Source organism: Castor canadensis, chromosome 7 (genome assembly GCF_047511655.1).
Source record: "Castor canadensis chromosome 7, mCasCan1.hap1v2, whole genome shotgun sequence".
In the NCBI taxonomy this organism is placed as follows: Eukaryota; Metazoa; Chordata; class Mammalia; order Rodentia; family Castoridae; genus Castor; species Castor canadensis.
Window position 1 is genome coordinate 27,637,582 of NC_133392.1, and position 27,310 is coordinate 27,664,891.

The 27,310-nt window shown below is 38.4% G+C and overlaps 1 protein-coding gene and 1 pseudogene across 4 annotated transcripts in view; one reads left to right on the forward strand and one right to left on the reverse strand.

The window, feature by feature from the left end:
- The window catches only part of Armh3 (armadillo like helical domain containing 3), a 158,859-nt gene that overhangs the window by 114,667 nt on the left and 16,882 nt on the right, over window positions 1-27,310 (forward strand). For all 4 annotated transcript variants that reach the window (XM_074078457.1, XM_074078455.1, XM_074078456.1 and 1 more), the window contains one exon: window positions 9,439-9,517. In XM_074078457.1, the coding sequence (XP_073934558.1) occupies window positions 9,439-9,517 (79 nt within the window). The remainder of the gene's footprint in view (window positions 1-9,438; window positions 9,518-27,310) is intronic.
- On the reverse strand, window positions 4,105-4,613 carry LOC109691313 (large ribosomal subunit protein eL33-like; annotated as a pseudogene).

Consider the following 27,310-nt stretch of genomic DNA (forward strand, 5'->3'; position numbering starts at 1 on the left):
TGGGAACTGAAAAAAACCTTAGGCTGGTGTCTCAAGCAGGAAAAAATTCCATTTCCATTCCTTTCTATGGCAGTGCAAAAGGAGATAATTTAGTCAAAATTTAAAGCCTATGGCACCTTACTTGGCTGAAGTCTATGGTTTGGGGCCACAAGAAGTATAACTCAGCTCATTTTCATCTGAGTGCAGTGGTGTGACTCTGCTTGGGAGGTTGAGGCAGGAGGATCACTTGAGCTCAGCCTGGGCAACACAGTAAGACTTCGTCTCCAAAAAGAAAGGGAGGAGAACATTATTTTTTTGAAGGAAAGTAGCTACAACCAGTTGCTTAATTTCTAGCAGGTGATGCTGGAAACCTACACTAGGCAAAGTCATACATCAAGATAGATAGCCAAAACTGCCAAAATGCATAGTCATCCACACAGCTTCAGAAAGGCGGGCAGCTGCTCCTCAAACCATGTACGTTTACATTTCATACATGATAGCCCTCTGCTATTTCCAGTTTAATGAGTTATGAACCTTCATCCTCCTAATACAGAGCCTGGATAAAAAAGTAATCAGTAGGTAAATAAATGGTGTGATACATGTGCTTCTCACCTACAGCTCAAGAGAAATGCCAATTCAATCATGTTAAAATATGAGGTTGCTAAGATGCAGTTAATGATACTTGGCCTCTGTTCCACTCCCTTCAACCAGAAAATGTATGTGCACAGATTAATCAAATTTTCTAATGATTTCTTAGACCAATATACAAAATTGGATCATTGGGTGCAAACAACTTAATACAATGGCCTTTAGCTCATCCCTCCTGCTGACTGTCAAAATCCCTTTATGGCAAGGCTCCATTTTTGTCTTTGGTCCTGAAAAGAATGGCCAAGGGACAGTAATACAAGGAGGATAATTAGTATGAAAGGGTTAAGACCTGGTACTTAGGGGATAAGTTAGAGGGATATACTAACAGGTCAGTTTTTGATTAGTTTCAAAGTGAAAAAGTTAGAAGAAATTCTTATTTGAGGTTTTATTTTGTTAAATGTTAATCAGCAGAGTCTCTGAGGCTTGTAATGCCCTGCTGTTAATAGGCATCAGGGGAAATTGCTTTTTTTGTTGTTTTTGTTGTTGAATTGGATGGGCTGAAGATTCATTGGCTCCATGAGGAACGAAGCTTATTATTGCATGAAATGGGAGTGTGTGAGGCAACTCTGAAGGTGAAAAGAAATGTTAGAGTAAAATTACATAACTAAATCTCAAATGAACCATTTTCACCACTACCACATACCACTTAGTCATACCTTCCCCTCTTCTCAGAAGCCAGTGTGTTTTTAAAGGTTTCCCAATAAAAGCGATTATGATTATGATGGAATTCCTGTGTTTAATCCACCAATACCTGAAAATATGTTCTGTAGTATATTTTGTAGTTTATCACAGGACTGGTCTAGGAAGGGGGAAACTGCTTTTTAAAACTCTCTGGCTGGCTGAAGGTTTAAGCTCAGTAGTAGAGTACTTACCTAGCATGTACAAAGCCCTGGGTTTGATCCCCAGAACTGAAAAATAAAAATCCCTTTAGGCAACTTAGATGATATATTTAAAAATATGGAGGAAAATTTTGGAGAGGAAATCCAACCAGATGATGATGCTTAGAGAGGCTCATCTCTTGCACAGAGTTGTGTCATGCAGCTAATAAGTAGGAATCAGTATTTTTACTTGGCCCTACTTCTTGTAAAGTCTTCCTTTTTCCATGTTTTTTATGTTGTTCAGGGAAGCAGTGTTTATTTGTTTGTTTGTTTTTGCAGTACTCAGAGCATACACCTTGAGCCACTCCACTGTTTTGTGGTGGGTTATTTTGAGATAGGGTCTGGAGAACCATTTGCCCAAGCTGGCTTCGAGCCATAATCCTCCTGATCTCTGCCTCCTGAGTAGCTAGGATTACAGGCATGAGCCACCTGTGCCCAGCAGCAATGCACCTTCTAGGAAAAATTTTAATTGGACCTTCTAGGAAAAATAAAAATCAGGCTTTTAAGGCTGGGGATGTAGCTTATTGATAGCCTAGAATACACAAGGCCCTGGGCTCTACCCCCAGCACCATAAGACAAAAACAAAAACTTCTCTGACACGTAACTGATACTTTTAAAACCAGTATGTTATGGTACACACCTGTAACCCCACTGGAAGGAAGACTGAGGCAGGAGGATCATGAATTTGAGGACAGGCTGGTATATATAACAAGACCCTGTCTCCAAAAAAAAAAAGAAAAAAGCATGTTTTTCTGTGGTGAAGATAAATGGCATTCCATATGAAAAAAAAAAAAACTGGTAAGCAAAATAGAGACCTTCAGCTGGCCATGTTTAGCACACATTTGAAAATAAAGATTTTTCTCTCTTAGGAGGTTGGAGCTTAAGATCCAGACTTTTTACCAAGCGTCAGACAGTCACCCATAGTCAAACTGTAATGGACATCTGGTAGTCTTACAGGAATAATTTTGGAGTGAAACTTTTAAGAATCTTACCAGTATATAACATGTTGAATATCAGTTACATGTCCTCCTCCTTTCTTGAAATGAGTACTACAGAAACTTTTCCTGTAAACAGCCTTTACTTTTTCTTTCCTTTTTTTTTGCTTTTTGCCTAAAAGATTTACATAGCAGCTTTTAGAGCCAGGCTGATTCCTCCAGGTATCTCTTTCAGTAATAAAGCAGTCATCATGCTCTGGACTCCTGGATGAAACTAATATTTATTGTTTCATAGAAGACCTTTAGATGTTTCTGTCCATGAGAGATGTCTGAGATCCTGGGAAATTGCATCTTTGAAAGATTTGCTTTAGATTCATATTGGATATGAAGAAGAATCTACATTTTCTTTTCAGCTATATTGCCTACATTTTTAAGATAACATTTCTATGCATGCCTTTGTAAGTTAGACATTGACTATGTGTCTCAGCCATCAACTACCCAGCATATGGAGGAAGAGAGCTGCTTTGCAGAATCATGAGTCAGAGAAAATAACTTAAAAATGGACCAAGAAATCCCCAGCCAGTTCGCTGCTCAGTCTTGGTGTTCTATCTGTCCACTTCATTTTACTTCAGTCTGTATAAGTGACCTGAGCCTTAACAGTCAGAAGTTGACACTAGCTTTGGAGGATGGCCCAGATTCTTGCTCTTAAAGGTGCATTGGAAACAGTAATCCTTCACTGGCTTGTTTTAGCTGTTACCCTTTACTATGACATTGTCTCTTTCTTTTTTCCCTTCTCATTTGGGACTTTCTAATTCAGTAACATTAAGTCCAGTACCAATATATAACACTCTTCCATTCTTCCTACCCCCAAATAAAAAACAAACAACCAGGCATACTTTTAGAAGACATTGAGTTTCCTTAATAAGTGCCTGAAAGGTTTCCTCTAGCCCCCGATATGATTTGAGGAAGAAAATGGTTTACTCTTCAGTAACAATTTTTTGTTCCTTCTTTGGAGGGCAGTTCTTCACATCTGAGCCATCTTATCTCCTGGAATGAGGATAAATATTTTTATTGATTTTCACACTATGGGAGAATAGCTGATGACCACAAATCTCTATAAGCAAAAGCTTACTTGTCAGATTGGACATAATGGTTGTAGACTTTTATTTATCATTCATTCAGGTTTTGAAGTTGAATCTCTTAGTATGCAAGTCATTTTGCAGAAGGCCTAGGAATATATTGTTGACTAAAATAAATTCTGCCCCTGCTCTTAGGCAGCTTTTAGTCCCAGTTTCAGGAAAGCTAAGAGTTCGGTTAGAAATTATATTCCCTTTTCCCACTAAGTTCTACCTTTAGTATCCTTTCTCTTTCATTGGATGTTAGTACCTGTATTTCTTTGAGTGCGCCTAATTCTGGATGGTTGGCTTTCTGAATAATGAGGGTAGCACCAACCATTCCTCCAAAAAATGGTCAAAGGCATTGGATGTGAGGGCACATCCCTGTATCACAGCACTTGGGAAGCTGAGACTAGGAGTTTGAGAACAACCTGGACAATATAGCAAAAAAGAAAATCTAAACTTTCTTTTTTTTTTTTTTTGCAGTACTAGGGTTAAGGTCTCATGCTTGCTAGGTAGTCACTCTATCACTTGAGCCACTCTGCCAGTCTTGTTTTGTGTATTTTCTTCTTCTTTTTTTTTTTTTTTAACAAGAGCACAAATTCACTTTATTTACTTTTCATTAGTTTAAATCCTTGAAGGGTACATCACATGAATTCTGTGTCCAATGGCCTTAGCTGGAAGTTTGCTTTGCATTTTGGCCTGAGCCATGCCACTGTTTCCATAGGAACAAGTTACCTTTCCACAGATTACTCTGGTTTTATTTGGTTTGCTGCCAGGAGTCATTGTGTTGTTTTTGCTTTGTACACAAATATATCCCTTGCCAAGTATAATTGATTTTCATCTTGGGCACAATTTTATGTAGAGCCATGTGCTTCCTTTGGTTCCGGAGACCCAACAAAAATGGCCTGCACCACAGCCTTCCAGACATATTTGCCTTTTAGAAGTCCTGTTTCCAACAGGCCTCCACAGTCTCCAAGATGGCAGAAAGAGCTGTGTTGAGTATTTTCAAGATAGGGTTTCTCGAACTGTTTGCCCAGACTGGCTTCAAATCTCAATCCTCCTGATCTCTACCTGCTGAATATCTAGGTAAAATCCAAAGTTTTTGCCAAGTTTGTCTCAAACAAACAAACAAAAAAGGTCAAGGGTGTTGAGGATAATAATCTTCCTTCTCACTCACCAGCCCAATCCCCAGCATTCTATTTCAATAGGCAAAAGTTGACATCCTTTGCCCATTGCTGGGCTTTTATTTAAAGGATATCATGTATATTACCCTGCAGGTGAACTCTTCTTCCCTCGAGGTAGGGTTGGTTCTTCCTGTGCATTGCCATCTAGTGCCAGCCTCACTCATGTCTCTGCTATACATTTTGGTAGTACTGCATCACAGAAGCCTCTCTCCAGAAGCTCCTGAAACTCCATCTGCTGTAATTTAATTGCCCAGTGAGCTCCTTTTCCCATTATCACCAACATTGCTAGCATATACAAACTTTAAAAAGTTCTCTTGGTGATTGAATTAGGATCTATAAAATCCATGCAGAATTGTCTGGGGAAAGCAGCCTGCTCAAGAGCTGCAGGGCCATGGAGGCCTTAATCATTCATTTATGATACAGTTTACCCATTTACACTGTACAGTTCATTGCTTTTTTTAGTGTAATCACAAAGTTGTGTGACCATTGCCACAGTCTAATATTAGAATATTTTTTGTACTCATTAGCATCCCCCATTTCTCCTTGATCCTCCTTCTATCCCTAAGCAACCCTTGGTTTATATTCTATCTAAAAATTTGCCTATTCTGGACCATTCATATAAGAGGAATCATGCGATATGTGTGTTTGTATTTGACTTCTTTTACTTAACATGTTTTCAGGGTGCATCTGTGTTGTAGCATGTTTTCATTACTTATTGTGGCTAAATAGTATTCCTTTATAGCTGTACCATATTTTGTTGATCCACTCCTCAGCTGATGGACATTTGGGTTGTTTCCACATCTTGGCTATTATGAATAATACTGCTTTGAGCACTCTTGTATAAGTTTTTCTGTAGACATGGTTTTATTCTTTTAGATAGATACCTAGCAGTAGACTTTCTGGGTCATATAATAACTGTATCTTTAACATTTGCCACTTCAAACAAGCTATACCATTTTCTACCAGCAATGTATGAGGGTTCCAGTTTCTCCACATCCTTGCCAATATTTGCTTTTTTGTTTGTTTGTTTTTTTAGTACTGAGGTTTGAACTCAGGGCCTTATGCTTGGTGCACTCCACCAGCTCTTTTTTTGTGTGTTGGGTATTTTTGCCTAGACTGGCCTTGAACCTCAATCCTCATTTCTGCCTCCTGAGTAACTAGGATTACTGGTGTGAGCCACCTGTAACATAAAAGCTTTTAAACTTGATGAAATCCAAATTGAGTAATTTTTCTTTTAAAGTATCAGATTTGTTTGCTTCTGGGCTGTGGTCAATCTTGCCAGTGTACTCAAACCTCACTCTCTGAGAAATGAATTTGATCCCTACTCGGTCACTCGCGGGTACCAGGCGAGCTTGTCCTAGAAACCTTAACTAAGGGGGTGATGGGAAATGCAGAAAAGACAACAGACAGAAGACCAAACATGCATAAAGCTGGGGCCAGGTATGCTGGGCACTCGGATGGAGACACACCAGCCCCCTCCACCTCCAGTGAGTTTATTATATACAGTAGCAACAGGAAGTGTAGAGGCATTTCTCCGAGGAGGGGGGTGTGACATTGTAATCCTCGGGAACAGGAGAAACCTGTGACAGCTTCTCTCTGAACATAAGCATCTTAGGAAAAACAGGTGTAAACATCTTGCCCACTTCTGCAGTTGAGGCTGTGCCAACTCAAGCGTGCAATTTATTGGGTATAACTATGCTTGCTCCCTTCTGCGGTTTGGGGCTGTGCCAAACTCAAACACACAGCTTATTCGATACATCTGTCAGCTCACCACAGGTCACAGAATTCTTTTCCAGTTTGTATTTAGACCAAGCCTCAACCTTAATAACCTGCAAATATTATGTCCTGCCTCTCCTTGATAGTCTGTGGAAAAGTAAGTTAACAGAACTCTCTTCTTGCTCCTGACCCATTTCTATCCTATTTGATTTATTCATTCATTGAATATTTATTGAGTACCAGCTGTGTGCCAGACATTGTGCTAGATGTTTGACATTGCTTTTCCAGGTTTTTCTTATAATATATGCTGTCATATAAATTATATTTATGTTTTATAATATTACATAAATATTGCAAGAACCTTTTAAGGTTTAGTCACTCACTCAGCAAACATTTATGTATGTATGCCTATAATATATTTTTCCCAGGTATTTTGCTAAGTGCTGTGGTAGGTATTATTATTTCCACTTTTTCCTCTGGTGCTACATACAGCTTGCCAAAAATCAGTCAAGAATAACTAGTCAAACTAGGATTCCAAACCATGATTTTTTTTTTTTAAAGTTTCTGGCTTATAGTTTTTTGTTGGCAGTGCTAGGGCTTGAATTTGGTGTACTATCAATAAACTATATTAAAAGAAAATACTGGAATGAGAGTGTGGCTTAGATGTTAAAAGTGCTTGCCTAACAATAGTGAGGCCCTGACTTCAAACCCCAGTATTACCAAAAAAAAAAAAAAAAAATAGAAAAAAAAAGGAAGGAAATACTGATTTCTGTTATGCTATCTCATGCACATGTGTTCCCCCCCCATTTTATTAGCATATATTCATTGTATAGGGGAGAACTTTGTTGTGACAATTCCGAATAGCCTTACATTGTACATTGGTTAGATCGCCCCCTCTGTCTCTCCCCCCATGCTTTCCCCATCCTACTTAAAGCAATTACAAAGGTTTTATCATTCTATTTCTTATGTCTATAAAGCCCATCAACCATATTCCTTCACCTTCATCTCCTTTCACTCCTCTCCTCACACACGTTTTAATTAACTTAGAGTAATTTCAGATTTACAGAAGTACACAAATACACAGAATTCCTGTATACCCACAGCCTAGTCTTGTCCATCTTATGTCAGCATAGTACATTAATCAACACAAAGAAACTGACATTGATACATCACTATTAACTTTACATTTTATTAAAAGTTCACCAGTTCAACCATCATTGTCCTCTTTGTGTTCCAGGACCCAGTCCAGGGTACCATACTGTATTTGGTTGTCATGTCTCTTCATCGTCCTCTGATCTGTGACATTTTGTCAAGTCTTGTTTTTCATGACCTTTATAGTCTTTTTTCTTTCTTTTCTCTTCTCTTCTTTTCTTTCTGCATTACTGGGGTTTTGAACTCAGTGCTAGGCAGGCAATTTTACCAGTTGAGCCACTCCTCCAGTCCACCTTTACAGTCTTAAGGAGTACTGGTATCCTGTAGAATGTTCCCATTCTGGATTTGTCTGATATTTTTCTTCATTCCTTTTTTTTTGGGGGGGGGGGGCAGTGCTGGGAATGAAACCCAGGGCCTACACATGCTAAGCAACCATTCTACCACTGAGCTACATCCCCAGCCTTGTTTTTTTGAGACAGGATCTTGCTATGTAACCAAAACTAGCCTTGAGCCGGGTGCTGGTGGCTGATGCCTGTAACCCTAGCTACTTAGGAGGCAGAGATCAGGAGAATCAGGGTTCGAAGCCAGCCCAGAAAATAGTTCTCAAGACCCTGTCTCGAAAAACCCTTTACAAAAATAGGGCTGGTAGAGTGGCTCAAGGTGAAGGCCCTGAGTTCAAGTCCCAGTACTGCCAAAAAAAAAAAAAAAAAAGACCAGTCTTGACAATAAAATCCTCCTGTCTCTGCCTCCCAAGTGCTGGAATTACAGGCATGTATCACCATGTTCAGCACTGTATGAAGTTTATCTTATGTTTAAATTATAGGTTTTTGGAAGTGTACAACAGGTGAAATGCCCTTCTCATGATATACTAGGGGTTACATGTGATATCACTGGTGATGTTAATCTTCATCACAGGGTCAAGGTGCAGTATGCATCATGTTTCTTTACTGTAAAATTACTACTTTTTCTAGCCATCCTTAGTGCAGGTGGAAATTAAACTTTACCTCCTATAGAAGGGAATGTCCACTTATATTACTGGACATTGTTAGGTGGGAATAATTTGGCTCTTTTCCTCATTTATCTAATCATTTATTTATATCAGTATAGACTCATATCAAACTTTGGTTTAAAACTTGTGTTATTTCTGCTACACCAGCTAACAGATGACAAAACATATAGCAAGGCATTAGTTTTAGGGAGATTTATTTATTTCAAATTTCAGAGATTTTTGAAAGATTTGTTAAGACGTGGTAACCTTGGATGTGAGCAAATGATAGGAAACATTGGAAAATATTACTGACTTTGGTTTGAATGCCTGGAATTAAATTTTTTATTTGAAACTACATGCTAACAAGTATGAAGATTTTTTTCTAGGCTTTGATAAAGCTCAGCTTCTTCAGACACTGTATTTAGCTGACTTGTGGACCAGCTTTGCTGAGTCCCCTGTTCTCCAAGTTAGAGGAAAGACTACTTCTTTGTGTTTAGAACACCAGGGCCCCCTAGTGGACAGCTCCCTGTGTCCTGTTTCTTGTTTAAAGTACTCTTGGCATGTTTTTTTGTTGTTGCTGTTGTTGTTTGGTTATGAGTTTTTCTCCTTACTTCGTTTGCATAGCAGAGGTGCTTCATTCTCCTTCATATAATATGTTATTAAACCCTCCATTTCAGAGTTTTCAGTTCACTCCCATTCATCCAGTAAGAGGACAGTTACCCTCTTATAATCACTCCCATACTCCAATACGCTAAACCAGAGGATACTCAATCCTTATTTTTAACTGATTTATCCTCTTCTTCCATCTGGTATAATATTAATGTTAACTCTTTCTTTCAGAGCCATCATCAACCACTTTAATCCCAAAATTGAGTCCTACGCAGCTGTGAATCACATATCTCAACTGTCAGAGGAACAGGTAAGCCATTACTACCCAGAGAGTGACCTAGTTGGTGGCTAGGGTGAAGCAGTTGCATTCTGTATGATAGCAGGGGATTCTGTGACTGAGCTTTGAGCAGAGATGGCAAGAGCCAGGCTGCTCAGAGGAATTATTGCAGGATTGCTTGATAGTACTTTCAGTACAGTAGTACCTTCTTCATTTGTGTCGTCAGAAGGGTTTATTTAGTTATATGAAAGATATGCCAGTGAAATTTTGGAGAGTTACTGTTTTAAGAGTAGGTGATAAGGCATTATTGTTTTTAATTTTAATCAGAGTCATCTTGATTTTTAAAAGTAAGAAATGAGAACTTAGAAATGGATGAAAATGCCAACTAGGAAAACCCTGTGAGTTCAGCCTAATTTGAACTTGTTTGGCTTGTTAAAACATGAGCCCTCATTAGGACAGGTTTTCTTTGGTAATTGAGTTCCTCTTGTGTTGAGCAGTTATTTCTGAGCAGGTTTTTCTATGATGTGGACTGAGTTGAAGATTCAAATAGCCTGTGTGTTTGTTTTCCTTGAGTCTGGCCTGATTTCTCCTTCTCCCAAAGCGCCTGAGCTCAGCTCTGCATTATATAAAAGTCCAGATGGGTCTTTAGCATGGCATGGGGTTGAACCTGATGTTTCATTCTGAAGCTATTGAGTCCTGTTTTTAAAAGCACAAAATAAGACAGCTTATTCATAGAATTCCTCTTCCTTCCTTTCCGTCCTATTCCCAAATTGGAGAGTCCAAGATATAGATTGCAAGCCAATAAATAGACCACATATGCTTTCTCTCCCTTTCTTGCCAACGCATCATTGTAACCCTTTTCTGATAATCTTACTGGCAAGACCAGCCAGCAGCTATGGTATAACCATGTGTTCTGACATTCCTAAAAACTATTCAGCTCACCCAATGAGGCACCAGGCAAGCTTTTTCTTAACATTCAGGCTTCTCAGTATTCCCCCCAGTGGTTCTTTCCTCAGCCAGATGGATGGACTCTATTAGTCTGTCAGTTCGTTCCCTTTGACATATTTGTCCTCTTTTGTGAAGCCAGCTGTGTGAATCCATCCTCACTTTTAAAGCTGCTTTTATAAATGGCTTTCGTTTTCTTTTTTCCTCTCTGCCTATGGAGTAGTACAGGGTCCTATTCTTTGATGCTGGCACTCTCTGCAAAGTGCCTCTTGATGCTTCTACCTTTTCCTGTTGGCGCAGTTCATGTCAATTTTACTATCTCATTTTTATGTAGAGGGTTTAAAAAACATGGATTTTGTATAGTGAGAGAGGGGTGACTTTCCTATCACAGTGAGCTCTGGTTAGTCTGGAAGCTTTAAAAAAAAAAAAAAATCAGGAAGACACATTTTCACTGTCAGCCACGTGCAGCTTTCATCCCTCAGCAGCTTGGGAAGGTCAGGCTGAAATCTTTCTCCAGCAATAGCAGTTACAAACCAATAATAAGAACCCATTCTGGTATATGAGGCAGTCTGGAAAAGGATGAATAGCAAGCAGGTGTCCTTATCCTCCTTCAGCTTCTTTCAAAGTTAAATAAAGTCATGAAAGTGCCTTTCAAAAAGAGTCCACAAGCCAGAAATGAGGCAGTTCCAAGGGAGAGGGTGAGTACCTATCCAAGAACATGGAAGAGACAACAACTCTCAAATTTATTTACTAGACTGGAGACATGGCTCAAGCAGTAGAACCTATGCCTAGCAAGGGCGAAGCCCTGAGTTCAAACCACAGTATTATCTCCTACCCCCCAAAAAACATGCCAAAAAACTAACCAGATTTACTTAGTCAGTAAATAATTATTGACTAAATAATTATGCCCTGGCAATATAAGGTGTATTCTTCATTGGTGGACTGACTCAAGTGGTAGAGTGCCTGCCTAGTAAGCATGAGGTCCTATGTTCTAACCCCAGTACAGCAAAAAAAAAAAAAAAAAAAAAAAAGATGTGTTGCTGGGTAGAGGGGATCAATGGTGAGTAATCTAAGTATAGATCTAAGTATAGTCCTTGCTGTCAGTAGAATTTTTGTATACTCACTACCTTTCTTAACAATCCTTTTCACTTGAGGAGCTTGGAAGAGTACTACTATCCTGGAACCTTTTTCAAAACCAGCCTCAAAATCATTAGTGCTTCCCTTCCCTAACTGCCTTTGAAAGGTACTAAATGACAGCATTATAGTGCACTTGGTTTTATTGTCAGCACTATCATATTAGGGGTATTTGACAACCTTGTTTATCACCAACAAATGTTGGAGTACTTCTCTCCCTTCACTTATGAACAACAATGCTAATGTCCCTTGATAGTATTTACAGCTTCTGAAAGAACTGGCTTTGGGATGCATGCAGTAGGGCCCTGCAGCTGTTAGCAGCTAACTGAGTAGGGGGGAAAAAAATCAGGAATTTAATCCCTAGTAGATTTTAAAGTACGTTTAAAATAAAACTTAAAGACCATAAATAGGCATTAAGTAGAGTTATAGCATTTAGTAAGTTAGCAGACAAGACAGGGCTCCTTACTATATCTGCCTGCTCAGTCTGCCATTTTCTTCTGGCAAGAGAATGTGAATTCTTGTATTCTGACAACCTCTTCATATACTCTTGGCCTCTGTTTTAAGCATTTCAAGGTGATGCATCATTGCTGATTAAACAAAGCCCAGTCTCTCACTCTGGGGTTTCTTTTCAGACATGTAGAAGATAGTTGACAGTTTTCTGTTAATTTTTATTGGCTTCACAGAGGGCAGAGCTTTTTAATGAGTTAATACTCAACATGACTAAATGGTCAACATTTTAGGATTTATTAGCTGAATAGTACTTCAAACTTTCTATGCTCTAAAACCATCAGACCTGTGAAAATGCTCATTGAGTATCTTGAGCTCCTAGTAGGCTTTCACTGTTTATTTTGGTTTATAAATGCTATGACATTGATTTATATCAGCTCTGATTTCCTTATAGGCAAGCCAGGGCTTCATAGCAGACCTTTACAGAAGATTCTCTAGAGTCCTAAATGTCTAAAAAATATAGTGACAATTAGGGTTCGAAGTAAACGTTTCTTGATTACCTTATTCTTTTCAGTCTCATTCATGACCAGTTTTATGCCTTTGAAATATCCTATTGGAAAGCACGTAAATTACTGGCTCAATCTTGCTTTATCTGCCTTCGTTCAACCATCAGTATTTTAAGAGTTAGTGCCTACTCTGTGTTTCTAGTTGAGGCATTTGAAGGATATAGAAGTATGATAAAAGATTTTGTTCTTAAAGGACAGAATAGTATAAGTATTATTATTGCCAGAAGACCAGTACTACCAGTGGGGTTGGTACCTGTTAGAGACCTCTTTGGTTTCAGTGGTCAGAAAAGGGCATATTGGACTGGAGTTATGGCTCAAGTGATAGAGCCCCTGCTTTGTAAACACAAAACCCTGAGTTCAAACCTGTCCTACCAAAAAAGAAAGGAAGGAAGGAAGGAAAGGAATGAAAAGAAGGAAAGGAAGGAATGTGGAGGAGAGATGAGTTAAGTTTGGCCTTGAAAAAGGAGAGAGAGGGATTGGATAAATAGAGACACTAATTGTAAAATGTACTCAAAAGCAGGATCCGAAAAGGACAGGAAGAATGGCAAATCCCAGAGTTCCTGCAAGTCATGTTCTTGCATCACAGGACACCCAGAAGTTAGATGAATTAGAAATGCATGTCAGTCATTTAATCATAGCCATTTAATCCCAAATTCACTGATTCTTATCCCTTCCTAATTGTTCTGCCTTTGATTCGGTCACAAATATTTATTAAGAGTCTAGTATGAACCAGCCTCAATACTAGCCATGTGACGAGACCTAATGGGGCAAACCTATCTTTTTTTAAAAATGTGGTTTAAAAAAAACACGTCAAAATTCACCATCTTAACCACTTAGGTGTATAGTACAGTATGCTTAACAGTATGCACATCGTTATGCCACACATCTCTAAGATTTTTCTGTCCTGCAGAACTGAAACTATCCACTGAACAACTCCCTGACCCCATCTACCTGCTTCCTGGCAACCGCCATTCTACTTTCTGTTTCTAGCAGTAGGCAATCTCTTCAAGCTGGGTTTCCTTTCAACCCAGCAGCCTAGGAACTTGCTAAAAATTTCTCACATACAGTGGGCACCAGTGGCTCATGCCTGTAATCCTAGCTACTCAAGATGTAGAAATCAAGAGAATCACAATTCAAAGCCAGCCCTGAGCAAATAGTTTGCAAGACCCTATCTTGATAAAATCCATCACAAAAATGGGCAGGTAGAGTGACTCCAGTGATAAGAGCAGCTATCTAGTAAAGGTGAGGCCCTGAGTTCAAATGCCAGTGCTGCCAAAAAAATAAAAATAAATAAATAAATAAAATTTCTTGCATACAAAGTTTGGAATTTTCTGGGAAGATCAGAAAGGTGTTCTGCTGGCACTACGATTTGTCATAGTACCATAGGATGATATAACCAGATTCCTTCTTTTTTTTTTGTTAGGGATTATGGTGGGATTTTACTTTCTATCGTTTCTTTTAGCTTCCACCCTCATTAAAGGTTTGGAGGAGGCATGTATAGTGTTGTATATCACATGGCATATCTTTAGTATTATGACAAAACAGAGTATTGTTGGAAGCTACTAAGTACTACTTTATTTCCATCTATTAGTAATCTTTCTAAACTTTTCTTTCTCCTGATCCTAACAGTGATTATAAATGACTGCTGTGTGTTTAGAAACCCAGATAATGCCTAGCTTTATTTTGCCAGAGAGAAGTGAAATACTAATAAGAGGAAAGCCCCAGTTTGTGAGGCACAGGATTGTTAGAGGACCTGGGTAGCATCCATTACTTGAGAAAAAAAAAAAAAAAAACGCACAGAAAGATCTTGGGGGAAATCTTTCCTTATGAGGAAAACTGAGCTCCGACTTTGGTTGTTAGCCTTTGGTATGCTGGTAAATGTGTAACAACCACTAGAGAAGGTGAGTAGTTGGAGGGGGGCTGATTTGTAGTGTGAATGCTCTCATCATAGCTACTATTGTGAAGCCAGCTGGCTCTCACAATTCTTGACATTTAACAGTCAGCTTTTACAGGCCAACCATATGTGAGCCAGGTCTAGCACACCAGTGGTTGTTGAGGAAGACTAGGAGAAGAGCTATTATGCTGTGTGGCAGTGTTTTATGATCAGAAAGTGAGTATGCTTCACTTTCTCTGTGGGAGCCACTTCTGTAAAAATTCTCCCCAGGGCACCTTTGGTCTTAAATAAGGCAATTGAAACCTCTGAGCAGATGTGATATTTTCTCATCATAGAACTGGGCCCCAACCATCATGCAAGGCACCCTTGACAGAGACATATGCTGGAGAACTGAGATTCCCACAATAGCCATAACTCAGTTTCCTGAGCTTGGCATTGTGTTTTTCTACAACAGCCTGTAGTCTTACACTGCCTCTCTGTAGCCATGAGTGATGGTTACTGTGGGAACTGAGTGAGTGCAAGCAAGCGTTGGTCTGACCCTGCTTTCCTTACTACATTTGTTTAGATTCTGGCATTTTAGTTGACCTGTTTGGGGAGGAAAAAAAAAAAAAGGTTTGAGGTGAATTGTTTATGCACCGAATTCATGAAATCAGGAAAGACAAAGTGGGGGTGGAGGGTGGAGCGCCTACAAGATGCTTCTCTTCCATAATCAAAATCAACCTTGTGTTACATAGGCATCTTGAGAAAGTCCACATAAGAGGGTCAGTTGATAGATTATGTACTGCAAGGCTGACCACTCTTACTTGGAACAGTAAGTCAGCTGCACTACCAGAGACCCTTTATAAAGGAGAAAGTATAGCCGTGCATGCGTACATCACACCTGTAATCCTAGCTACTCAGGAAGCAGAGATCAGGAGGATTGAGGTTCGAAGTCAGCCCATGCAAAATAGTTCCTGAGACCCTATCTGGAAAAAAACCCATCACAAAAAAGGTTTGGTGGAGTGGCTCAACATGTAGGCTCTGAGTTCAAACCCCAGTACTGCAAAAAAAAGAAACTATCTGGGGTTTAAAACAGATGCAAATAGATAAAAGGAAAGTTTAACACCTCTTAATTATTGAGCTGGACACTTTTACATGGGTTATTTACTTAATTCTTGTATTAACTATTTGAGACAGTTACAATTATTTTATAGATAAGGATACTATAGAGACTAAGTTATTTTGTTCAGGGTCACATAGCTATAAGTGGTAAAAGCTATAATGTGAAGGTAGGTCTGTCTGACTCCAAAGTCTGAGCTTTTCCCATTTCCTCAGGCATATGTGACAACCTGAATCTGTCAGATACTCTGAACAAAGGAACAAGAAGCTGTAGGAAGAAGCAAGGAAAGACAACAGGGCTTATTTCTGAGAGATGGGGAAGGGTTCTGGGTTGGGAAGAGCGCATTCAGTTGAGGACAGAAAGTACCAAACAGGAGCCTAGACAGTTTGCCTGCCAGCTGGGCAGAAATGCCTGAATAGAAAATTCTGGCACAGTAGGATAACTTTATAATGAGAGGAGAGTCTCTTTACTTTAATCAAGTGTCACAAGAAGGTCACTGTGAAAAGTAAAACTTTTTCTACACACCAAAGAGACCTGGTGACTTTTTAAAAATGTTTTTACAGCTGGGTGCCAGTGGCTCACACCTGTAATCCTAGCTACGTGGGAGGCTGGGATTTGGAGGATTGTGGCTTGAGGCCAGTTTGGGCAAATAGTTCTCAAGACCCCATCTCCAAAATAACCAGAACAAACATGGACTAGAGGTGTGCCTCAAGTGGTAGGGTGCCTGCTTTGCAAGCACAAAGCCCTGAGCTCAAACCCCAGTCCCACTAAAATAATTAATTAAAGTATACTTATATATACAATATACTTTTGAACTATTTGCCTGGACTGGCTTTGAACCTCAAATCCTCCTGATCTCTGCCTCCTGAGTAGCTAGGATTACAAGCGTGAGCCACCAGCGCCCAACTACAATATACTTTTAATATACTTATATTTACAGTATGCTTATAATGTACTTACATGATTCAACTATATTTATACTATACTTTTACATATATAAGTATACATCTAAAATGTAGTGTACTGAATTTTAATCTTCAAAGTAGTAGGTCCATTTTGTTCAAAAATAAGAAGTGTCAGAATTAATGTCTCACAGCCATGCCGGATGAATGCAGGTCACTGGTGAAAAAGAGTTCAACTTATTCATCTCTGTCACTGTCAGCATTTTCTCCAATTAGGTGTGAATTTTGAAATGACCTTCAACTTCGGGTTTCCTCAGCCTGTCAATTGTGAAGCTTCATTGGCAGTACATAGGAGGAACAGCATTGGAGCTAGAAGGAATTCCATGTAGTTGTCAGCTTTTGAAGAGGTCTTGCTTGAATGCAGACCAATCTCTGCTTTCTTCATTTGACCTAAGAAGGATCTTTTATTCCATTTGTTAGATGAGAGTGTTCAAGTAGGATTTCCTTCTTCAGTTTGTTTTTTTAGCTACCTCCTTCCAGTAGATTTTTGGGAAGTTTGTTTTATTTCCATTACAATCCCAGGAAGTGCCTCAGAACTCTTTAAGATGTGCTTGGAAGAGCATAGTTTGTAATATCTGAGGCTAGATATGTCATTGTGCAAACTTTTATCTGAGTTATAAGCAGTGTTATTTTGAAATACTTTTGTTAAGTACCATAAAAGCATCTTGACTTTTCATAGTGGTCCTCCTCAAAGTATGTTGTAATCTAAAAAATAACCCACCTAGCTAGAAAGGAAGCTGTTCATGGCTCACAAATGGGATTTCTGTTAAAGATTCTGTCTGTTAGAGAGAGATAGGTAAGTGAGGCCTGTCAAGCAGGCAGAGACCCCATGTTGGACTGACAGTGAGTTAGAATCAGAAATAGTGTTTTGTTTCCCTCTCTGAGATGTGGTATGTATCCAAGGAAAAAAGTGAGAGTGCAAAGACATCTGCTTTGTGGTTGGAGCTGGGCAGAGTGCCCTGCCTACAAGAAGTCATAGAGAAGGAGGAGTTCTGAAGTGATATTTGTATGTATTATGTTTCCTCTACTCCCCTTACCTTGGCTGCCTCTTAGTGTGATTGGATGTCTTGGTTGTGCAAGATAAGGCCCTGAGTGTGTTATATCTGTAATTAGTATAAAGAAAAGCTTCATAAGGGATGTCCAGAGCTTTGACCAAATAAAAGGCAGGGAGGTGGGGGTGATTGCCCAGGGAAATTAAAGAAAGTCATGTCACCAATCCTTTAACCAACTGATGGCCTCTCACTAATCACCCACAGTGAGGTTCATTATCTGGTCCGCCTTGCTGCAGGGCAAAGCCAGCCTGTCAGATCAATAAATCGCAGGGCGTGGAGAGCCCTTTGGTGGTAGGCAGGGGCAGACTGGGAGAACTGGCCAACTTAAATTAGTTTTGAAATTGGGTTTAGTCCTGAAGTACAGGAGATGAAAATAGAAAGAGGGAAGAAAAAAAAAAAACAAAACAGCATAGTATATGTGGGGTGATTGTATAGAAGAAGCAGTTACTTTTTAAAAAGCAACTTTTTTAAAAACCTAAGAGATGTGTGTCCACCTTTTGGATCATTGTTTCCAAACTATTGTATTAGTGATTGTGCTCTGGGGGGAAAAAAGTCAGGTTATCCTGATTAGAAAGTCACTGAAAGAACCCAGTAGAGAGAAAGATGCTGACTCTGTGGGGGTCTGTGATTTTCTTTTTTTTTTTTTTTAACAGATTTCTATTTTTTCTAGTTCCTATGTTGTGGGCTATTTTCTTTGGTTTTGTTTATTTGTTTTGTTTTTCAGCCACTTTGATCTGAAGTATACTGAAAGATACCAGTTCTTACCTCCAAAGAAGTCTGTCAGGACCTACTTTTTTTTCTTTTTTGTTTTATTATTCATATGTGCATACAATGCTTAGGTCATTTCTCCCCCCTGCCCCCACCCCCTCCCTCTCCCCCCCCACCCCCTCAATACCCAGCAGAAACTATTTTGCCCTTATCTCTAATTTTGTTGAAGAGAGGGTATAAGCAATAATAGGAAGGAACAAGGGTTTTTGCTAGTTGAGATAAGGATAGCTATACAGGGAGTTGACTAACATTACTTTCCTGTGCATGTGTGTTAGTTACCTTCTAGGTTAATTCTTTTTGATCTAACCTTTTCTCTAGTTTCTGGTCCCCTTCTCCTATTGGCCTCAGTTGCTTTTAAGGTATCTGCTTTAGTTTCTCTGCATTGAGGGCAACAAATGCTAGCTAATTTTTTAGGTGTCTTGCCTATCCTCACACTTCCCTTATGTGCTCGCACTGTCAGGACCTACTTTTATCTCTAAGAATTCTCTTACTTCTGGGTGTCCTTAGTGCAGTAAAACAAGAATTGGTGTTTGGGCTTAATATTCCCAACATGACTGTTGTGTCAGTTTTGCCTGTGTGTGTGCTCAGGCAGCCCTCTTCTCAGCTAATGTATTTGAAATGAATGATTGCATCAGCCCCACCTATAAACCTATGAAGGGCAAATAAACCTCTTTGTGCTCCTTGAAGCCCCAGTGAAATAGTCTCATTACAAATCCATAAATGGTTGGCTGATGACCCTTATTTGGGGTGAGTTTCCTGTAGAAGAGTTATGATCATCTAATATCTTTCATCCTTGCCTCAATTTCATGAAAAAGGCAAAAGCAGAACTTCATTAGGTGTGCTTAATGAAGACAGGAACATGTAAGTCCCTGAGCTTAGCAAATGAAGGTTTGGGTAAGTACATCCACTAATAAACCTTCATTTAACTAGTGCCCAACTGAAAATTATTCCAAACACTGCTAATTGCCACCTGAAGTCCACTCAGTTTGTCAGGGAGGATGGTGGAGTTGTCCAAGCATGGAGGAGAGGAACACAATGAGAGAAATTCTTGTTGAAATACTAAGAACTCCTCTCCTCATTTAGAGTTACTTACCTCAGTCTGAATCATTCTTGTCCCAACCCACAATGGGACAGTGACACCAAAAAAAGATAAAAGCTTTCTTCTCAGGGACATATGCCTTTTTTTTGACTAGTCATGGTTTACTAAACTTACTTTTTAACTTTATTGAAGTGTAATTAACATACAATGCAATATATTTATGTAAGCACCATGATGATCAAGAATGTTCCCATTTCCCAAAAAGTTCCATTATACCACTTTGCAATTGGTCTTCACCCTGAGTCTGGGCCCTAAGCAAACAGTGATAATGTTTATCATAGATTAATCTTTTATAGAATTTCATATAAATAAATTCATGTAATATATACTCAATATGTGCTCCATGTGATATTGTCTCCTTCCTGAAATTCAAATACATTGTGATGCTGCTGGGTATTTATTTACCCAAGAGAAATGAAAATATTTGTCCATCCAAAGATTTGTGCACAAATGTTCATAGCAGCATTATTCATGATAACCAGAAACTAAAAACAACCTAAATGTCCCATCATAGCCGAATGGATAAACAAAATGTGATCCAGAGCAGTATATAAAGGAATGAAGTGAGCCACGCATCAGTGACTCAGGCCTGTAATCCTAGCTGAGATTGGCAAGATCAAGGTCAGCCCAGGCGAATACTTCATGAGACCCCATTTCCAAAATAACCAGAGAAAAATGGACTAGAGGTATGACTCAAGAAGTAGAGCACCTGCTTTGTAAGCATGAAGTCCTGAGTTCAAACCCCATTCCCACATGCTACCATATAAATGACTTTTTGTTTGTTCTATGGGATTTGAACTCAGGACTTCATGCTTGCTAAGCAGGCAAGCTACCACTTGAGTCACTCCACCAGCCCAAATGAATGACATTATGCCGAGATGGGGATATAGTTCAGTAGTAGAGCACTTGCCTAGCATGTGCCACACCCTGAGTTCAAGCCCCAGCACCACAAAAACAAAAGAAGAAGAAGACAAAAAGGTAAATATTATGTTAAGTAAAAGATCACATATTATATGATCCAGTGTATTTGAAATATCTACAGTGGGTGAATGCAGAGAGATAAAAAGTAGATTAGTAATTGCTTAGGGCTGAGATTGGGGAGCAGGATGGATGGAGAGTGACTACTAATGAGCATGTTACTTCTTTTTGGGTTGATGAAAATGCCCTAAACTTAGATCATGGTAGTAGTTCCATAACTATGTGAATTGTATTCTTGAATTGTATACTTTAAATGAATGATTTTATAATATGTACATTGCATCTCAAGAAAAATGTTAGTAAAAGAAACTGCTAGCTAGGTACTACCATGGCTCACATCTGTAATCCTAGCTACTCATGAGTAAGAGATCAGGAAGATTGTGGCTTGAGGCCAGCCCCTGGCAAATAGTTTGCGAGACCCTATCTTGAAAAACCCATCACAAAAAAGGGCTGGTGTAGTGGTAAGAGTGCCTGTCTAGCAAGTGTGAGGTCCTGAGTTCAAACCCCAGCACTGAAAAAAGAAAAAAAACCCAAAAAACTGCCAAAGCATTTTCAAAAGTGATTGTGCCATTTTTCATTCCAAGTAATAATGTGTAAGAATTCCAACTAGTCCATATCCTTGCCACACTTGGAATTATGAGTCTTTTTTTAGCCATTCCTGTGGGTATGTAGGACACTCATTTTTTAAAATTAGTTTTAATTAGCTTTTTTTGGGGGGGGGTTGTTATAGTAGGGTTTGAACTCAGGTTCTTGAGTTTATTAGGCAGGCACTCTACCACTTGAGCCAAGCCCCCAGCCTTTGAGCAGTTTTTCAAGTGGCCATTATATATCTTCTTTTGAAGATCTAGTATCCAGATCATTTATTTATTTTAAAATTTTTTGTTATTTCTTTCTTATTGTCATTTGTGAGTTTTTGTATATTCAAGAATACACCAAGAACTTGGTTGCAAGTTCTTTGTCATATATACGTATTGCAAATATTTACTCCCAAGTCAAGCGCTTGTCTTTGCATCTTCTTAGTGATCTTAGTGATGTCTTTGTGTGTGTGTGTGTGTGTGTGTGTGTGTGTGTGTGTGCTGAGAATTGAATCCAGGTCCAACTCTACCACTGAGCTAATTGCTGATCCCCAGACATTTTTTATTAAGGTCAATTTTATTATAACTAGGTATTCATGAAGATGAATTTACTACTTTTTTATAGGAGCTGTGTTTTGTGTTTTATTTAATAAACTTTTATCTACTTCTACTTGCAGGATTTTTCACCTTTATTTTCTTCTGTAAGTTTTAGAGTTCTTGTTTTTACATTTTTAGTTCTATGATTCATTTTAGGTTAATTTTTTTGTGTGTTGTATGGTAAAAGTAAGTGTTCATTTCCCACTGTACCCCCCCCAAATATCCAGTTGTTTTATTGCCATTTGTTGAAAAGACTATTTTTCCCCTCATTGGAATACCTTGGCATGTTGGTTTAAAAAAAAAAAAAAGTTCCATTAACCATGTATATGCAGGTCCATTTCTGGACTCAGTTCTGTTCCATTGCTCTGTATGTCTAAATATGTCCATAATAGGTCTTTAGTAGGTCTGTAGTAAATCATGAAATGAAGTCATAGAAGCCCTTTAATTTGTTATTTTTTAAAAATTGTTTTGAGTAGTCTGTGTTCTTTTGAAACTTGTCTGTTTAAAAAAAAAAAAAGCCTGCTGATAGTTTGATGGGAGTTGCATTAACTGTAAATCAACTTAGGGGAGAACTGATACCTTAATATTTTTTGAGGGTGTAGCTCAGTTGTACAACATGTGCTTAGCATGCACAAGGACTTGGGTTCAATCCCCAGCACCAAAAAGATAATAATGATAATAACATTGCTTTTAAATCCGTGAATATAAAACATCTCTTCATTTATTTAGATCTTTTCACATTTTTTCAGAAGCGTTTTGTAGTTTTAGCATACTGCTTTGCACCTATTTAGTTTCTCTCAAAATATTTAATTTTAATGTTATATAAGTGGTATTTCTAATTTCAATTTTCAATTATTTGTGTACTCTCTTTTTTTTAGGGGTCTGCTATATAAACTAGGCTGGCTTCAAGTTCTTGATCCTCCTGCCTCAGACTCCTGAGTGCTGAGATTAAATGCTTGTGCCATCTTGCCTGACCTAATAATAGTTTTAATATTTTTCCTGTAACCCTGATTAACTCATTAGTTCTTTTTTTTTTTTTTTTAAAAAGAGTTTTAGAAGGGTGGGGTCATGCTTTAAGTGGTAAAGCACCTGCCTAACAAGTACAAAGCCCTGAGTTCATATCCCAGGACTGCTTAAAAAAAAATTCCTTAGAATTTTCTATGCTTACAATATATTATATATGAAAAATTCAGTTTTCTTTCAAATCTGTATACCTTTAATTTCTTCTCTTTTTAATATTTTGTTTTTGGGAGGGTCTCGCTAACTTTGCTTGGGTTGGCCTGGAACTGAGATCCTCTTGCCTCCACCTCCTGAGTAACTGAGATTGCAGGCATGTACCTCCATGACCAGCTTTTGATTTTTTTTTTTCTTGCCTTATTGCACTGACTGGGACCCCCAGTGCAGTGCTGATGTGCTGAGAGTAAACATCTTTGCTAGATCTTAAGGGGAAAGCATTTGGTCTCTCATCATTAATAACTTAGCTGTAAGTAAGGCTGTTCGTTTTATTTTGTTTTTTTGGTGCGAGGGATTAAACCCAGGGCTTCCCAAGTGATAGGCAGTTGTTCTGCCACTGAGCTATACCCTCACCCTATGTATTTTCATAGATTCCTTTTATCAGATTGAAGAAGTTCTCTTCTATGACAGATTTGCTGAGAGGTTTTATTATGGAGGGATATTGCTGTTCTGCATCTAGTGGGATGATCATAAGGATGATCATATAGATTTTCTCCTTTATTCTGTTAATCTGGTCATTGATTTTTTTTAATCCAACCTTATGCTTCTGGAATAAACCCCTCTTGATAATGATATAGTATTCATTTTATGTATTACAGAATTTGAACTGCTAATATTTTGTTCTGTTTTTGTGTCAGTGTTTATGAAAGATATTAGTGTATAGTTTTTTTGTGATTTCTTTGGTTTAGTATTTAAAAATGCTGGCTTTTACACTGTTGGTGGGAATGTAAACCAGTACAACCACTCTGGAAAAAAATTTGGAGGCTACTTAAAAAGCTAAACATTGATCTACCATTTGATCCAGCAATACCACTCTTGGGGATATACCCAAAAGACTATGACACAGGTTACTCCAGAGGCACCTGCACACCCATAATAAACACCATGTTTATTGTGGCACTATTCACAATAGCCAGGTTATGGAAACAGCCAAGATGCCCCACCACTGACAAATGGATTAAGAAAATGTGGTATCTATACACAATGGAATTTTATGCAGCCATGAAGAAGAATGAAATGTTTTCATTTGCAGGTAAATGGATGGAATTGGAGAACATCATTCTGAGTGAGGTTAGCCTGGCCCAAAAGACCAAAAATTGTATGTTCTCCCTCATATGTGGACATTAGATCAAGGGCAAACACAACAAGGAGATTGGACTTTGAGCACATGATAAAAGCGAGAGCACACAAGGGAGGGGTGAGGATAGGTAAGACACCTAAAAAGCTAGATAGCATTTGTTGCCCTCAACGCAGAGAAACTAAAGCAGATACCTTAAAAGCAACTGAGGCCAATAGGAAAAGGGGACCAGGAACTAGAGAAAAGGTTAGATCAAAAAGAATTAACCTAGGAGGTAACACACATGCACAGGAAATTAATGTGAGTCAATGCCCTGTATAGCTATCCTTATCTCAACCAGCAAAAACCCTTGTTCCTTCCTATTATTGCTTATACTCTCTCTACAACAAAATTAGAAATAAGGGCAAAATAGTTTCTGCTGGGTATTGAGGGGGTGGAGGGGAGAGGGAGGGGGCGGAGTGGGCGGTAAGGGAGGGGGTGGGGGCAGAGGGGAGAAATGACCCAAACCTTGTATGCACATATGAATAATAAAACAATAAAAAATAAGTAAAATAAAAAATGCTGGCTTTATAAAATGAGTTGGGAAGTATTTTTCCTCCTCTGTTTTTAAAGAAGTTTATATAAAATTGATATAATTTGTTGCTTAATATTTTGTAGAATTCAACCAGTGAAGCCATAGCATCCCTACAAGTTTTCTTTGTAGGAAAAATTATGCCCAGCATTTTATTAGGAAAAATTTCAAACCGAGTAAATTTGGAAAAAAATGTAGAGGGAGTACCTATACAACCGTCACCTACATTCTGTCATATACATTTCTACTCTACTTGCATTATCACATAGCTGATCCATAGTCAGGATCTCTATCCATCAATCCATTTTATTTTTAAGCATTTCTGTAAATTACATATTCTCTGTATATATTAGTAAAAGCATTATAATTATTAGTTCAGTTTCTGTAATAAATTAAGGGATAGTGGGGATTTCTGGGTTTTTTTTCTTCTGAGGAAAACTTTAATAAGGCATGCTTCTTAAAGTCTTAATAAAGACTTTAAGACTTGCTTCTTAAAGGTCAAAAAGGAAGGGCATCACTGGTGTTTTCTCAAAGCTGTCTGAGAAATAGAGATTGTGACAGACTGTATTCTTCCAGCCTTCTGGAGCCTTTTGGGAAAAGGGAAAGTGTTTGTCAAGTGAAAACATAGCTCTGCTGCGCATTGAGATCAGGACAGTTAGGTGGAAGCAATTGAGAGGGGCTTGGACCAGCCTGTCCCCTCATGGCTGGGGGCAGCCTCTGACTTGGGCCGGGCAGGAAACACCACTAGTTCTGCAGCCTCTGAACAATTGGCTTCTTTCTCTTTTAGGTTCTGAAACCTTTAGCTTGTGGGAAGGCAGGGCAGGGTGAGGGTATACATGGTATTGGGGTTTCCCCACATCCACAGGTTGGGCTCAATCTCGGGACTATCCCCATCAGCATTGGGTTTTTTTTCCCCCAAAGGCAATTTTGGTGGTTCTACTACTCTGTCTGGTAAAGTTCTTCTTAGCCAGTGGCAGGTGCATGGTGGTGAAGGTTAAAAAAGGATTCATTCCCCATGTCTCAGTCTAGCAACTTCAGGACCTGGTCATTGAGGCAGTCCCTGAAGCAGAGATGTTGGAGTTTGAGGTCCAGGCACAGGTGGGGGAGTTGGAAAGACATGCTTCAGACGTACTTCCTCAAATACAAGGCTCTGACTGGATTGGGCAGGAGCAGCTTAGAGCCCCATTTGACACCTCCAGTCTTCTCTGGACTCCACCAAGTATCCCTGAAGAGATTTTCATCAGTCCCTGCCCTTGCATTTTGGGGACTGGGATTCTTGGGGGTCAAGAAGGAATGTATCCCAGACCATCTTCCTCCACATTTGCACAAAGCTCCCCCGCCCTTACTGGGATTTGTACTTATATTTTTTTCTATTTGTTATCGAGGCAGTTTTAGAAATTTCTGTCTTCAGAGAAGTTATTCATTCATTAGAGGTGTTGAATTTATAGGCATAAGTTGGTCATGATACTCCTTTTTTTCCTTGAAATGCCTATAGGGTTTATAGTGATATCTCCTGTCAATCATGATATGAGTAATATATGTATACCTTTTCTCTTTTGAATTCTTTACCTGTCTGGCTAGCCATTTATCAATTTTACTAATCGTTTCAAAGAATCAGTTTTTGGTTTCAGTGATTTTTTTTCCTATATTTCATTGATTTATAGTTACCTTTCTTATTTCCTTGGTTCCCTTTGCTTTGGTTCAATTTGCTCTTCTTTTTCTAACTTAAGATGAAATCAGGTCATTGATTTCAGAACTTTTTATTTTCTAATATAAAAATTCAGTGCTACAAATTTCCTGTGTTAGCAAAATCCCATAAATTGTGGTATGTTCTGTTTTCATTTTCATTCAGCTCAAAATATCTTCTCATTTCTCTTGTGATATTTAGAAATGTGTTGTTTTGTTTCTATTATTTGGGGATTTTCCAGATATATTTTTGTTATTAATTTCTTACTCAGTTCCCTGGTGGTCAGAAAATTTGTGGTATGATTCCAATTATTTTAAATTTATTAAGATTTGGAAAAAAATTTTGTTTATGATCCAGCATATGTTCTGTCTTACTGAATATTCTGTGTGCACTTGAAAAGAATGTGTAAATTTTTCTATATATACCTTTTAGGTCAAGTAGGTTGGTAGTGTTAAAAGAAATCTCTACTGTTCTGTCTCTCTGAATTGTTCTATCAGTTACAGAGAGTAGTATCAAAACCTTCAACTATAATTGTACATTTTTCTATTTCTCCTTTCCATCTGTCAATTTTACTTCATTCAGAGTTTTGAAGCTCTATTATTAGGTTCATGTACATATAGGGTTGTTATGTTTCATGATAGTTGACTCCTTGATCCTGAAATTTCATTCTTAATATAGTGTTCCTTGATTTGATGTCTTCTTTGACAGATTTTGTATAGCATATCTATGGCCAGTTTTTAATTTCAACTTGTGTCTTTATATTTGAGATGGATTAATTTTATTTATTTATAGATAGATAGATAGATAGCCCGTAACTGGGTTTTGATTTTATATCCAGTCTGATAATCTCTTCCTTTTAATTGTATTTCTTTATAGTATAGCTGAGTTGAAAATCAAAAAATCTTTTTTTTTCCTGTATCTCCCATATCTGATAATAGTTCATTTCTTGTTTCTTTTTGTGCCTTCTTTTTGGCTTTATTGAGTATCTTGTGATTCTATTTTATGTCTTTTGTTGATGTTTTGGTTCTCTCTTCGTTTACCTTTTTTATTTTTTTTTCATTTCTCTTTTATTATTCATATGTGCATACAAGGCTTGGTTCATTTCCCCACCGTGCCCGCCCCCCCCCCCTTTACCTTTTTT